The sequence below is a fragment of the Otolemur garnettii genome, unplaced genomic scaffold (assembly GCF_000181295.1).
Source record: "Otolemur garnettii isolate 467f Iridium unplaced genomic scaffold, OtoGar3 scaffold00119, whole genome shotgun sequence".
NCBI classification, from domain to species: Eukaryota; Metazoa; Chordata; class Mammalia; order Primates; family Galagidae; genus Otolemur; species Otolemur garnettii.
Window position 1 is genome coordinate 3,406,144 of NW_003852514.1, and position 15,199 is coordinate 3,421,342.

General features: G+C 46.1%; 1 protein-coding gene across 2 annotated transcripts in view; it reads right to left on the reverse strand.

Moving 5' to 3' along the window:
• Positions 1–283: 283 nt before the first annotated feature.
• Positions 284–15,199, reverse strand: part of GLI3 (GLI family zinc finger 3) — a 259,436-nt gene continuing 244,520 nt past the window's right edge. Inside the window, exons 10-14 of one of the 2 annotated variants that reach the window (XM_012809964.1) lie at positions 14,498–14,647; positions 13,481–13,645; positions 8,255–8,545; positions 3,739–4,066; positions 284–2,845 (exon numbers count right to left, since the gene is read on the reverse strand). In XM_012809964.1, the coding sequence (XP_012665418.1) occupies positions 540–2,845; positions 3,739–4,066; positions 8,255–8,545; positions 13,481–13,645; positions 14,498–14,647 (3,240 nt within the window). In that variant the 3' untranslated portion in view covers positions 284–539. The remainder of the gene's footprint in view (positions 2,846–3,738; positions 4,067–8,254; positions 8,546–13,480; positions 13,646–14,497; positions 14,648–15,199) is intronic. The other variant, XM_003797546.3, reaches the window with a different exon arrangement.

Sequence of the window (15,199 nt, forward strand, 5' to 3'; positions counted from 1 at the left end):
GTCTTATACTCATATTCTGATTCTTGAGCCCAATGTGGGACTTAAAAAAAAATACACAAGAAACAAAACACAAAAACAAGACATGGAGCGTATGCAAAGGAAAACTTAAAAAAGGTGGGAGTGTAAGCCAATGGTTACAAGCACACCAACTCTATTTCCTTCGAGGAACAGAGAAACACGTCAAATCCTTTAATTTGACTGCTCTTCTAAAAGAAAGAACATGCACAACACATTTACATTGGTTTACTAAAAAAATGGGGCGGGCTTACAGTTTTTTTTTAAAAAAAAGAGCGTGGTTTGAGTGTAACAATACTGATTCAAAACTGAAATGGAAGACAGTTTCTCCCTAGAATACTTTAGGGTTTCTCAGAGTCCTTTTCCATAAAAGGAATATACTTGAAACACATCCCAGTTAGGTGAGATGAGATTGCTAAAATACATACAAGAACTAAAAAAACAGACCAGCCAAAAAACGAAGTCAGTTAATCTTTTCAGTTCTATTAGTCTTACGTTTGTTTGCAGTCCTCTTTTCCTAATGGTTACTGCATAACTGCAAGAAATTTGCTTTCTTCTGCGAGAGAGGTCAGCAGAGAGCTCATGTCCCCCACAGCCATGTTGGTGGTGCTCACAGACAGTGCTGGGAATGGGAGGGACGCTCGTGGCGTGGTGAGGCGGGAGGAGCTATGGGAGAGGTTCTGAATGATACTTGGGCTCAGAGCCCCTGACATCAGGCTGGAGTGGTCCCCGTCATCTATAATGGCATCAAAATCAATCTGCACCCCTTCCAGGTCATGGCTGTCAAGGCTGTCAACTGTGCTTGTCACCTGGTTAGCACCTGGGGAAAGTAATTCAGAGCTTTCGGCGCTGGCCCCCTGGAGCAGGCAGTTGGCTTCTGAAATGGAGAATGAACCAGCTTTTGTGTCGTGCGGACTGAAGCCCATGGTTTGGTCATAGAACTGACCAGAGAGATTCTGCATGTTAGAACACAGGGGGTGAGGCGGTCCTTGCATTTCCATCTTGATGCCGTTCACCCTGCAGGTCTGACTTAAGTCACTGAGCTGTCCTTGCTGCAGAGGGAGGCTGCCCCTCAGCACACCCTGGCGCCTGCTGCCCCCGAAGCTGGCACAGGGCTGGTAGCCTCTGACCATTGCCACACTTGAGGGCTGGCTGCCTATGCCATGTGTCTCTGGCAGACAGCTCTCTGGCCCTTGATAGCTGCTGATGTGTGAGGTAGCACTGACCTGCCCTAACAGCTGCTGACTGGGGCGGCCTGCCCCCTGGGGCTGCAGGCTGTCACTGAGTAGTGGGTGAGCCAGGTAGCCCCCCAGGTCTTGGGTCTGCATGCCATTCATTGTGCTGCCCGCTGACTCATGTGGCACCACTGACAGGCCAAAATTCAGCTGCCCCCCATTCCCTTGCATGGTGGTGCTTTTTAGCTTTGACCCTTGAATCCCTCCACCACAAGCACCGTCTATTGTACCAAGGGCCACCGGCTGCCTGTTGAGACAGTTCCCATACTGTGGGGCCTTATATGGCTGTTCATGGAAGGCATTTCCACTGGTGCTGGAGCCGCTGCCTCCGTGGATCACCAAGTGCTCTGGGCCACCATAGGAGCCGCTGTTCTCCCCGAGGCTCTGATATCCCCCAGTGGGCCCAGCCCCATTCCTCAAGGGATTCTGCGGGTGGGTGAACATATTGTTGTACAACCCATAAGCCCGAGCCTGCTGCACCTGGGAGCGCGGGCCACACTTCAGCTTGGAGGACAGATCGGCGCTTCCGGAGCTGACTTCGTTCCACTGGATGGGCAGGTCGGTTTTGCTGCCCTCCACGCAGGCCTGCTCCAGGGCGTGGTACTGCTGGCCCACGTGGCTGTCGGGCAGCCCGGCTGGGTCAAAGTCACCGGGCCCGTGGGGCACTTTGCTGTCCTCAGAGATGGCGCTCTGGAAGTGCTGCTCGTACCCTGCTTGGTTCTGAGAATTTAAATACTGTACCACGTCGTCTGGCAAGAAATCCTCGTCGTTCAAGTTGGCATCAGCATCCATGCTCAGGGACTCCAGGGTGACGTTCTCCGTAATGCTGGGAGGACAGGGGGACGAATGGAAGTTACGGGACTGGCCACCCTCAGGCCGCGTGTAATTCTGAAGCACTAAGTTGCGCTTTTCCGCGGCTGGCGGCAGCACGGGAGGGCTGAAGCTGCCCAGGCTGCTGAAACGCTGGACCCTGGGCAGGGCCAGGCTCTCGGGGACCGTCCGCACGGGGTCGCTGGCGCGTCTCACGCCGTTCCCCAGAGCGTCGTGAGGCAGCAGGTGGCGCCGGCCATAGCTGTGGGCTCCCCCATCGCTGCGTCTCCGCGGAGGGTTGACGGGCGGCAGGGTCCCCCCGGGCTCCCTGGCGTCCCCCAGCAGGGCCATGCGCGTCTTCAGGCTCATCCTCTCCATGTTGGGCAGCGGCGTGGGCGGCGGCCCGCCCGTGGCCGCGGCGTACTTGGCCTTGAGGCGGTACTGCTGGGCCGGCGTGAGGCCGAGCAAGCTGGGCAGCCCGTCGCCCTGGCTGGCCTCGCTGGACCTGCGCGAGGCGTCGGTGGAGATGGGGTCGTAGGAGTCAGCCACGCTCACATTCTGCGGCCGCCCCTCAGCCTGCGACGCCTCGCTGGAGCGCCGGCTGGAGAAGCAGGGGGAGATGCCCGAGGAGCGGCGGCTGCTCAGGTAGGCCGAGCTGATGGTGCTGGCACTGCTGTCCCTCCGGCTGAGCACGTTCAGCATGGTGACGTCCACGCCAGCGAGGTCGCTTCTGCTCGGGAGGAGAGTCATGGGCCCCCCCAAACTGCAGTTACTGGACTGTGTGCCTGGGAAGCAAGTAGGGAGAGGGGAGAGGATGGGAAGATGAAGTCATTCCGAGGAGGGCTTCCACCAGGCCTTAGCATGCTGTTTCTGTAAAGGGCCAGGCAAGTAACTACTTCTGATGTCCGGGGCCCCAAAGTCTCCCTCAGGACACTTTCAACTCAGCCATGCAGCACTAAACCAGCCACAGAAAAGTTGGCGGGCTGTATGTGGCCCACAGGCTGTAGTTTGCTGGCCCCTGGCCTCAATAAACAATCACGACTCCCTCAACTCAGTTAAACTTCTCCACAGGCACAGTGCAAGGATAAAACATGTCTTGGGATGTATCCACAAGGCTCTAATTCCACACAACTCCTTGGGCACAGGTATTTAGGAGTTGCACACCCACAGTGAGGGGACTGTGCATCCTACAAACAGGTAACACACCTGAGCTGGTGGAGTGGAAAGGTTCACCCTTAGGATATGCTCCAGGTATCCACTGTAATCTCAAAGAAGAAAAGCTCAGTGCAGGAGCTAACATGGGAAGGGGTCTCACCTTTCTTAACCTAGGCAAATATAAACGTGGCTGCTGGCCTGCTTTTCAGTTTTAGAAAACAGAAACAGGGTGCCAACCACCCTGCTGGAATGTTCTTCCCCTAGTCTAACAGTTATAATTTCCCCCTCCCAGTATGAGTCAGCTACAGTCTTACTTTTCATCACTGTATTATCCCATTCCTACCTATTTTTAAAATATAGACTCTTGAAAAAGACAACTTGAATGGGTTCTAAATTAATGTGGATACAATTTATATTAGAATTATAGCATAATTTTAGGACTGGTAAAGAAATTAGCAAGGCTAAAACTGAGGGCCCACATTTAAAAGAACAGAAACAACCTGAGATCTGACGCGGAACTCACCATTTCCTATGAGAGGAGAGGCCGCAGGGGCTTTGGGGGGTAGAACGGGGTTCAGTCGTGGAAGCATTCCATTCACTTGTTTTAGCCTTTCTAGTTTTACATGCTCCATCCATTTGGTCCCTGCCGGATTTCTCCTGGCTTGCAAAGCAAGGGCTGTGGTTGCAGTGGAAATGGTCGAGTCCATGATTGGGGTTTCATCGATGGCACCAAAGTCTCCTGCACTACCTCCATCGGTCAGAGGAAGCTCGAACCCACTGTTGGAATAGTTGCTGATGGGGGACTGTTGGCTGCTGCATGAAGACTGACCACCAGGGCTTGGCTGAGATGTCTGTGTGGGTCAAGAGGAAAGGAAAGAAACGTCACCAGGAAGGGACAGGAAAGGGAGCAGTGATGAAAGCTCATGCACATCAAGACCTTCAGAATTACCAGCCGGTCTAGTGAGAAGTAAAATCATGTTCTGGTAAATGAAGATGGGCTCTCTTGGCCAAAATGGCCCACGGACCACCAGGCAGATGTGCAGGTGGAGTCAGCGCACAGCCGAGGATGCTGGCTGACCACATGGTATCAGCCACGGAAGCCTGCCCAGAATGCCAGCTCTACAGACTCGCTTCCTTGGTTCTGATCTCATCTCTGTGACTTTATTCTTTGGGCAAATTACTTAACCACTCCAAACCTCAGTTTTCTTATCTATAAAATGGAGATCATTTATCTTAGGAATTAAGTGTGAAGCCCCAGAGAGCAGAGAAGATGAAAAGCCCCGTATGGTAACATTTGGCTCGGAGGGTATCATAATTACCCTTATTCCAGGTGTTTTTGTCTTCGGGTTCATTTCGCTCAACTGAAACTTAAAGGCAAGACGTCCTCCATAAGCACATGTGCCCCAGTCTCCGTCAAGGACCCCTCTAGGCTATTCAGGACTGGGCAGCCAAGCTCCTTATAAGCTCTTCTCCCTCCTTCTAAACTGTCTTGCTTTTGTAGAAATACAACCAGGGTGTGGGTAAAGGCAGCACAGTGGCAAGAAGTAAAACTTTAACATTTGGCTTCTGCTGTGCCCAGGGAGGAAGAACCACTGCAAACCATAGTCATCATGGGCTGTGGAACTACCTCCCCATCGGTATGCCCTAGGACAGTTTATTAGGAATGCTTCCCAAACCCAAACCAAGTGGACTCTGAGAAAATGCCACAACTAATGGGAACTTAATCCAGTTCACTAGTTCTCAAACAGGGAAAGTAGCGCCTCTTCCCCCTTCCCAGAGACCCTGGAAATAGAGGATAGAAAGCATAGGTGTCCACTGTCTGGAAAGCACTATGTAAAATGGCCCACAATGCACAGGCAAGGTGTACAGCTATTCTATCTAAAATTCTAGCAGCGCCCTGGATGATAAACAGTCTAAGCCTCTTTGTATGGATAAGAAAAGTGATGTTCAGAGAAGTGCAGTGACTGCCCAAAGTCACGAAGTTAATGGTGCGACCAGCCAAGACTCCTAGGCTGGCTACTTCCACACATCTGTCACACCTTTTCCCATGTCACTATAAACGAGAGCCACCCAGAGCAGCCCAAAGTGACAATTGTCTCAGGAGAGAGAATGACCCTCACTCAGACTCACGGTCTCAGGTGCAGGGTATGGTGCCACCTGGAAGGGGATTTTCAAGAGAGGCTTTAGTGGAACCCATTATAGTTTTTCTGCTTTCACGGTACATACACCCAAAAGAACAAACACTTTCTGGGTGAGTTCTACATGATACACTAACTTTATCCAGGGCAACCAAGCAGAGCAAAGTAAGGTATGCAAATTGATCCCAAGTACGGGAAGCCTTGCTTCACTTTCTACCTCAGCAGAGGCTGGGAGTGCCAGCCCATCTGCTCCTCCTCAAGGTGCTTGTTGATTCCAGAGCTTTGGATGCCCTTTGCTTTTGGGTTGTCAATTCAGAGTAAGTGGAGGCATGGATCTGTGTGGGTGTGTGTGGACATATACACAGGCAGCCGCACGCTTCCACGGAGGATGCGAGGAGGTACAAATCACAATCAGAGAACTACATCAGCGGGCTCAGACATTTAAACAGAGATTAAGTTGCTAACAACAAAAGTGTGTCCAGGTCTTCCCAAAAGAAGGTGTTGCATGTCCGGCCCAAGAATGAATTTATACTTATCAGTGTAATCGTTAAAATGGTTTTTTGAGAACATCTGCTTGGTCGGCCCCAGTGTGATTTATTATGAAAACCTACACAAATAGAACAATGAATTTCACCAAATAACTGCACATTTTCCACATGCCGAATGTTGAAAACACATTGCTTCTATATTTGAAGCATATTTGAGTAATGTTCACTACCAAAGATGTCACAAAGCCACAAAACTGAAGAAAAATGAAACAAAAAAGGTCAGATGGTAAAATGAAAACAAAACAGAAAGGACAGAGAAGACAAAATTCCCTCACCTTATTACCCACTGTCCTTAGGAAGTGAGAACAAGACATTTAGGAGCATTAGACAGAAGAGATGTTGCATTAATAAGAAAAAAGAAGAAAAAATTTAATTTATAGCATGATGATAAAATCAAAGACATGTTTTAAAGAAAGAATATTAGAAATGTAAATCTCATGTGCATTAGTAAATGTCTATAAGATATCTACTTATATTTAAATATGTTTATACATACAAACATCATCTATTGTGGAAGTGTGATTAACTCACTAAATCACTCAGCGTCAGTTTCGTTACCTATAAAATACGGAGCCTCATTTCAACCTCTGTGATGTCTTCTAGTCCTATATTTCTATGATTGAAATTACCTTATAGACTATTCTACACATTGGGGCATTTCAATGTCACTAAGCCAAATTACTCTAAGTTTTTACTTCTACCGATTTTCTTCTTAAACAATGAGTGTTTGGAGAGAATATGACAAGTTTTCTTAAGCTAGGGATGTACATTAACGGTACAAGGGATTCTGGGTTCTTAGGCTGTCCCAAGAACATCAAACATCATCTTTCAATGACAGAGCCTACAGGGGTACAGATTCACTTTCCTCGCTTCATTAAACACCAGAGGATAAACTGTTGGGTGTTTTGCACAGTTGCCATACAGGTGGACTTTAGTTTAGGAGTCAGTATGTGGGCCCCTCCAAAAAAAGTACATAAAACACAGTTTACGAACTGATTAATTTTTAAATATATAGCAATCAGTCATAATACATATATATACATTTTATTCAGATGCTTTTTTTAAAAAAAGCAAAGTATAGCTACCCACTGAGAAATAATGATAAATCTGGATAGTCTATTTGCATTATTTTTGGCTAGACTTACTGTCTTTCTCTAAGACTCTTAAGAGTTCAAGGACAAACTTAGTAAGCCATTAAAATGTACCTTCCCACCTACCCTGCTGATGGTGGAATTGTTTGTGCATTACTTCCTGCCTATATGATCTCATATACAGTGACATCATTTATGAATTCATAGGAAGCAATTCAATTGCTGGACTGCTCTAATTTTAAGAAAATTCTTCCTTTAACTAAGCATGTGTCTGCTTGCCTGATCATTCATGTGTATTCAAAACCCAAGTATGCAGCCTCTACCTAATTCACTTCCTCCACAGGTCTTCAGCATGACAGCCTAGAACTCAATATATTCATATAGTTCAATCCATTATACACACGGCCCAATACAGATATGCTGAACTTCTTCTCAGAACCATTCCTTTTAATTTTTCTGGTTTTCCTTTTGAAATTTTTAGGTGTTTTGTAAAAGCACACATCAACTGAAGTTTGAAAGAAGCTGAAAGAGGAGAATCCACCCATCCTGTTAGTCACCAAAACATAAAGATGTGTGCCTACACAATCTTTCACATCTCTCCATTGGTCTGTGTCTCCCTGGTTCATGCACAGCCGCAGAAATAACCCCCAGTTTACCAGATCGTAGACTGGTACTAGAGTGACTTAAAAAAAAACCAACCTCTGTGATGCTGTGCTGGTTGCACCTCACCCCTTTGTGCTCCTGCACGTCCCCCTGCACCCCTCGAGCTCCTGCCCCTGCTCTGCCCCCCCTCCAGTCCCCCTCGAGCACTGAGTGACCACCACCGGGCCTCCGCTGGCCTCTAAGTGCACTGGAGGATTCTTTCCTCTCTCGGACACTCTACATGGCCCCATCACACTGAGGGCCATGTATTGGTTTCCTGTATATCCCATTGGACTTTTAAACCCCTAAAGAATAAGAACTGTGGTTTACCTATCTTGGGGTCACCCAGGCAAAGATGATAGGACACATGTTTCTACATTCCAGCCAGGCCCAGGAGCGCCTTCCTTCCATACCAGTGGTACGGATCTAGATCAACTGTGAAGTCAGTTAGGAAACCTGGAAATGCTTTGACCTTATCAAATTCAAGTAAGCAATCTAGGGCCTGGGCCCATGGCCTCCTCAATTCAGAGATAGCCTGATGCAGAGAGGATGGGGCAGTCTGACCCTCTTTCACATAATGCTGGCCAGCTCTGGGAAGATCAGGAGAGTGAATGACATACCATGGGCTTCTCTGCCTTGACCGTCTTCACCTGGAGGCATTCTTCCCGCTTTGAGGTAGTGCTGCTGAGGTCCTTCTGCTCCCCAAGGGCTCCCTGAGTCGACCGGCCGGGTGACCTGGACTGTGAGTGGCTGCCGGAATCTCGTGGGGGTGGGGGCCGAGGATGTATGTCCCCTCGCTGCTTCTTGGTGACATGAGCCTCTGGGCCATGCACTGTCTTCACATGTTTCCGGAGGGAGCTGGGGTCTGTGTAACGCTTAGTGCAGCCTGGGATTTTGCACACGTACGGTTTCTGCCAAATGCCACAAGAAGGAGTTAACAGTGCTATGAAAGTGCCTGTGCCCAGCCCCACCGCCTTCATGGTTGCTTGTAACATTTTAATTCTGACAAAATACTTTCATGAGCCTTTGGGTTAAGTAAGGCCATTTGGACATTACTCCATATCCATAGAATGTAGCTGTAATAGATTATCATTTTAGGGCGAGTTCAGGGAGAACTTAGAATGTGTAAATTGCTTGGATGTTCTTAACAGCTTTTATTCTGTAAGCAGGAAAAAGGATCATGGCACCATGGTAGTCACTTGATAGATATTTAATGAGGAAGATGATGATGGAGACAATAGTAGAAGGCTTAAAAGACACCCATCATCTGATCAGGAGAATGCTGCATACCTTTCAGAAGAGGTTACGTGAAGAAATTTCTTATGGATATCCTGATTTTGAGATCTAATATCACGCAGCCCCCTTTGAAAGTTCACTACGTAGAACTAGGCATAATTAAAAAATTGCTTCTAGCCTCTCTCTGTTAGGTGTCACTGAAATGTGTTCCTTTGGGTAGCATTACAACTGTGTGGGGATGTCCAGAGATCAAAATATCCAGAACCTTTCTGATACTCAAATTGGAAAGTCCTGATATTGGCTGGCCACAGACACTCATCATGAACCATGAAGGCTGATATGTGATGCGACGTGGCTGGGGTTTCTGATCTGTGCTCTTTCCCTGAGTACTCACCAAGGCCTAAAAATGTTTGTACGCTAATTTCATTTTCTTTGTAGGTCAATAATCGAGCCTAAAGATACAGTTATTAAGAATTACACAGATGCATACAGCTGACTATTCCCTCAAATCACAGACTGGGGGGCTTGTGCTCATCAGAATTGTGATTTTTCTCACTTGGCATGAAATAAAATATATTCATAGATGCTTGTAAAAGTAATATTGGTATCTCTGTATAGAAAATGAGCTATTAGGTAAGCTATCGTCATAAAAAACATGATTAATATAATGCACCCATTATATTTAAAAAGATACCAGGTCTTGTAGAATTTATGTGTAAAGGATGCTTTTTCACTAAAAGCCAAGAACAGACTGAGTGCTACCTAAAATGCTGAAATGTCTTAATGTAGTAAGGCAAAGATCCCGAAAATTATCCTGAGAGGCTTCACCTCCAAATTTGAGATTCCTTTAGGTACAATTGATTCCCATTAACTATGAATTACGTCTATTCAGGAGCTTGTGTGATTTGCCCTATATACGAAATGAGTGCATCAAATTCTATGCATTAGGGACAGAAGAATGGCTCTGACGATTAGTGCCATTACCTTATAGCGTTCCGACACGGTCACTATGCTTGCTTAAGGCATTGCTGTGACAGCTTCATCAGCAGGCGGCCAGGGATGTATGGGCAGGGGTGTGAACCCCAGAAGGGGAGAGAGATCACGAAGCCTGGCCACACTACATGTGTAAAGAGCCACTCTTCCTATAAATAAATGCATGTGAATGTTATGGGTTAGCCTAGAAATGGGGGCACAGCTAATGTGGAAGGAGAATACAGCTGTTCGTCAGCCCCTGCACTCCATGAACAACAGCCCGTCCAAGTCCACCTGTACCCGTGTGCCCTTAAATGTGAACTTCTACGTTATCCAGCCACAAAAATTCACAAGGACACAGTTAGGTTCAGGAAATCTGCACTTCACAACAGAACATCAATGAAACATGTTAACCCCTCGTATAGCTTGTCCCTAAATTTGGGGGTGATCAATGATTGAAATAAAGCACAATTAGAAGCTAAGATGAATGCTGTCAGACTTACTGAGGAGCCCATTTTCGTGTGTTGGATATTCAACTTTTGGCATGGTGGTTACCTTTCTGACTCACTACACTGACGGGACTTGGTTGAAGTAGTTGGTACTACTTCTCCTGACTTTGTAGAACTTACCCAAACAATTATTTTTGATAAACTAATGATCCCTATTACATGCAAGATTCTGTGGCCACAAACTTGCGAACATATTAGGAAAAATAAGACAATGTAATTACCGACAATGTAAAGTATGAGTGCCATGTAAGGAGCCAGAGGAGAGATCGTTTTTCAGCTGCATGATCATAGGAAGGATCAGTTATCAAGATTCTGTATTTGGGTGTAGTGCCTGTTCCTGGGGTTATGGTGAATGTTAAATAACACCATGTTCATCAAGTGCTTATCAGGATGAATGGAATATAATAAGCACTCGGTAAATGGAGCTTTCATTAGGAGAAAGCATAAATGAGGGCCAGAGATGTGTCCTGTGCCAAGGTCCAGTGGCAGAACCTCTCTACATGCATGTAAACCGGGACTTCCACACTATAGGCTTATGGGGAGATTCTGTTCCTGGTTATGACAGTGACAGATCAGTACTGGAAGGACAGGCTGGGTCCAGGTAAGAACAAGTGCTTCTCTAAGCTTAAAGAGTCTTCCCTATCTATAGGGAAGATGGAGCCACTGGAGCTTTCTGGAGGAGATTCAACAGAATCAGAGGTTACAGAAACTCGTTTAATGGTATCTTCGGGAGGGACATGAACTCTGTGGTTTGGTGTAGAGTGTCCCATCAGAGGTCACTGCTACAGCCCAGTGGCCTTACAAGGACAAGAGAGCCTGAGGGCTGGGGTACTGAGGCAGTGACAGAACAGCATCCCTGCACAGAAGTATCCCCTTCCCGTTCTCCATTATAGCCTTTACCCCACCTAGACTAGCAAAGTGCCTGGCACTTAACCAGGGGTCAGTATTTGCTTAGTGCATAAATGAAGGTGCAAATAAATGAAAGGGAATAATTTGATTTATCGAGGATTGTATGAGTATGTAGATCTGGTGTTCCTGGACAAACTTAATTTTGCTGTATCAGAGAATGTCTATCATTTATATGCAAGGGCAAAGCCCGGCATATGGAGGAGAGAAATACGCTTTACATGTTTGTAAGCAAAATTTTAATTATGTAATTCTGATCAAGGTTACTAATTTAAGTCAATTGCTCACGGTGGTAAATGATATTATTGATAAAGATATCTCTTAATCTCATAACAAATACTCAACTCTCATACAGTTTGGTCTCTTTAGCTCACAGAAGACACAAGCTCAACTATCACACACTTAATTAAAGCAAACAAACGTGCAAATAGTCTGGGTCCATAAAAAGATTAAAAAGCTCAGTAATTATCTTTGTATATAATTTAATCCTCACATAGCCACTGCTAATACTTCTCCACAATAATAGAAAAGAATAAAATCTATAGTAATGAATACCCTTTAAATTTATAGTTAAAATTATACTTAGCTATATAAAATATACTTAAAATTTGTATTAATTAAAGTCTAAGTCAGAACCCCTTAAAATTTTAAGACTGAGACAGAATTCACATGTAAAAGTAATCCTCTTAAATTACACAATTCCATGGCAGTTAGTACATTTTGGAAGTCGTGCAATCATTGCGCTACCTAATTCCAGAGTATCTTCACCACTCCCGGAAAGAAACCTTGGACCCATCAGGAGCCATAACTACTCCCTGCTTCCTGAGTTTCTGGGAACCACTAATCTACTGTCTCTATGGACTTGCCTATCCTAGACTCCCTAAAATGTACAAAATAAGCCCAACAGATTGTACTGCAGTATTGCACAAAGTAAAACTTTTTTGACATAAAAATGGAGATGTGGCATTTCCTGTAAAATGTCTTCAAATAGTTGGTCAATAATAAAAGATTCCAAGTGACTTGAGTTTCCTTATTCCACTGTGACCTTTTCAAAAAGAGTTGGTATATACGAACTTGCACGTGTGAGTCTGTGTGTGAGTGCGCTTTTTAGGGAGTGTGGCTAATCTCCTTAGAGTTGGCTTTGCTCTATCAGTTTAGCTGAAACAAAATTGGGTGAGAATTGTCTTTGTTGTCTTAAAGTCAAATGGCCACTGAGTGGAATGGCTCACTTTGTTTTAACCAGATTCTCTCCCCGCAACTCTCTATCTGAAGGATCGTAAATGAGCTTGACTTGCATCTGGTGAGTTTAAATGACAGCCACTCCAAGGTCTTTTGTGTGCAAAATATTCCTTCTCTAACACATTTCAAAATAATTGATGACGTACTTTGTGGGGCTATGTCTCATATTAACAAATTCCAATTACTTATCCTATTTCTATCCCAAATAAGTGGGGTATCTTTTTGTCAGTCTTGATATATTCAAGAGAAGCTTTCATAGAGAAGTCAGAACTTGAGCTAGAGCAGCAAGAAGTTGGAAGTCTAAGCAAAACAAACGTGAAATCATTTTCATTCTTACACTTGCATTGCTGAGGGGATAACTACCTAAAAATAACAGCAACACAACAGCTTTACTCAATATATAATCTTAAAAAACTGACTCGAAACTATTCTGGGTTTCTGAGAACATCTTCCCAGATCCTTTGGAATTTACAACGTCCGGAAATCTTACTTAGCAAAGTCTAGCTGCCCTGTAAGTCTTTCTCGATATAATGAATTGAAAATACCACCTGGTGAAAACTAATAAAAGTGGCTGCCTTAGCAGTAAGCTGTCAGCTGCCAACATGCAGCTTCTGAATCCATCCTTGGTGCTTATAAGGTCGTCCTTTACGTAAGATTCACGCTACTTTGGGCACAGCAAGTAGACAGAATTCCAAATTAAATGCTCTTCCTGTTTGACCAGTAGGTGGCAGTTAGGAATAAGAAGAACTAATGAAGTTCACCAGGGGTTTTAAGAGGTTTCCCCTTCATCTGCAGTACTCACCAAATAAGGCCCAGTTTTTAGGCCCATCTCTGAGGCCCAAGCCTTCACCTGCACGGTCAGAACCCACTCAAGCTAGGAGCGGCCAAGAGGAAAGGAACATGGAACACAGCACACCTTTCCACCGCGCCCCATAGAGTTCTCTGTCTCTCCCCACCAGCTAAGGGCCTGTAGAGGACACGTACCTCATTGGAATGTGTCCTGTTCTGGTGCTTGGCCCGATCGGAGGCGTTTGAGAAAGCCTTGTTGCAGCCTTCATGTTCACAGACGTATGGCTTCTCTCCAGTGTGAGATCTCAAGTGTGTTTTCAAGTTTTCTAGTCTCGAGTAGGCCTTTGTGCAACCTTCAAACTAAAGACAACAGGTAAATCTGGATTACTCCACACAATAGCAACAGCAGCTCATGCCCGACACGTCCTCAAAGTTGATGAAAAATGGAGGGTCAGCAGCTTTTCGAAACCAAGGAACAAAAAGTCCAGTAAACTCTGCCTTTATGGGATTCAGATGTGGCTTGATGCAGTTCAACATAAAGCATTTTCAGTGCCAGTGAAAGTCCTTAAGTTTTTTTTTTTTTTAAATAGACCACTCAACATGGACAATGGGTTTTATTATCTGCTTGTTGATCTCCTTGAATTCCCACTGATTTCAGATTCAGCACCAAGTTCATTAATATGGCCTTGTGTCCACACAAAGACTTGGAATTTGATCATGTCTGTAAAGGGCCTTTAAGATGTAAAGAACCAGAGATGAGCAGGGCACCTGGTGGGCACTGCAGTGGGAAAATGCTTAGCCCCGCAGCAGGCCCAGCCATGCCATAGGCCTATCATACCCATGGGGACTGATGAGGACAGCAAGGAGGGACTTTAAGATCAGGTATGGAGATAAGGATCAACTCTGTAAGTTGGAGGCTGCTGGCACCTCCCTTCGCCTACTGAGTCCCTGGCACCTTGATCCTTTGTGCTGAGTGAGTGATGAGGCCTTGTCCCAGTTCTCAGTGCTGGCTGCTCCCCACACCCTGCAGAGCTGCGCTGTCTAACATCTCTGGATAAAACTCCAGCCCACTTCTCCCACCTCCCAACCACGCCTCCCCACGGCTGGAGTTGTCAGTATGTAGAGCTGCTCTTTAGACTATAAGGAAGGAGCTGCTCAGGAGAGAGGACACGCCAAATCGACCCCAAGCCCGCCCCACCCTTCTGTACTCACAGTGCATTTGTGAGGCTTCTCGCCCGTGTGTCTCCTCATGTGCACGACCAGCATATACTGGGCTTTGAAGGGTTTCTGCTCTCTTGAGCAATCCAGCCACCGGCACACAAACTCCTTCTTCTCTCCATGAATGTGGTCATTATTTATATGCTGGCGTTTGGGAAAAGAGAGAGAAATCAAATGGAAATGTCTTCCTCATTTCTGAAGGCGACAGAAGGAAGTATTAAAAACGCCTCCATGGAGTCCTGAAGATGACACAAAGTGCTTTACCCTGTTACAGATTCTCTGTATCAAGTCAGGGCACTTCTCCAGCAGATTTACTCTCGGTGAACTATACACACATGCTTCCTACCCAGCAGGAGTGACATTGTGGGGCGGGGGCGTGGCGCCGCGGACAGCAGTACTGTAGCACCCAGAGCGGCTGAAAAGCAGAGCTCAGGTCTGGTTTTGCAGCCAGCTATGTGTGCGATGGGGTCAGCGGCTCCTGACCTCCCTGAGCCTCAGCTATTTCTCCTCTGCCAAAGGTCAAGACCAGGCAGCTGCAGAGAGATGCTCTCAGCTCTCACATGTGCTTGGCCTTAGGTTGGTGCCTTGGCTCACACTTCAAAAAGGGAACACAAACAGAGACACGCACACACATGTACCATTCTGCAAGGAGGGATAAAAAAACCAAAAGTGCTTTCAGGCTCAGTGCCCATAGCT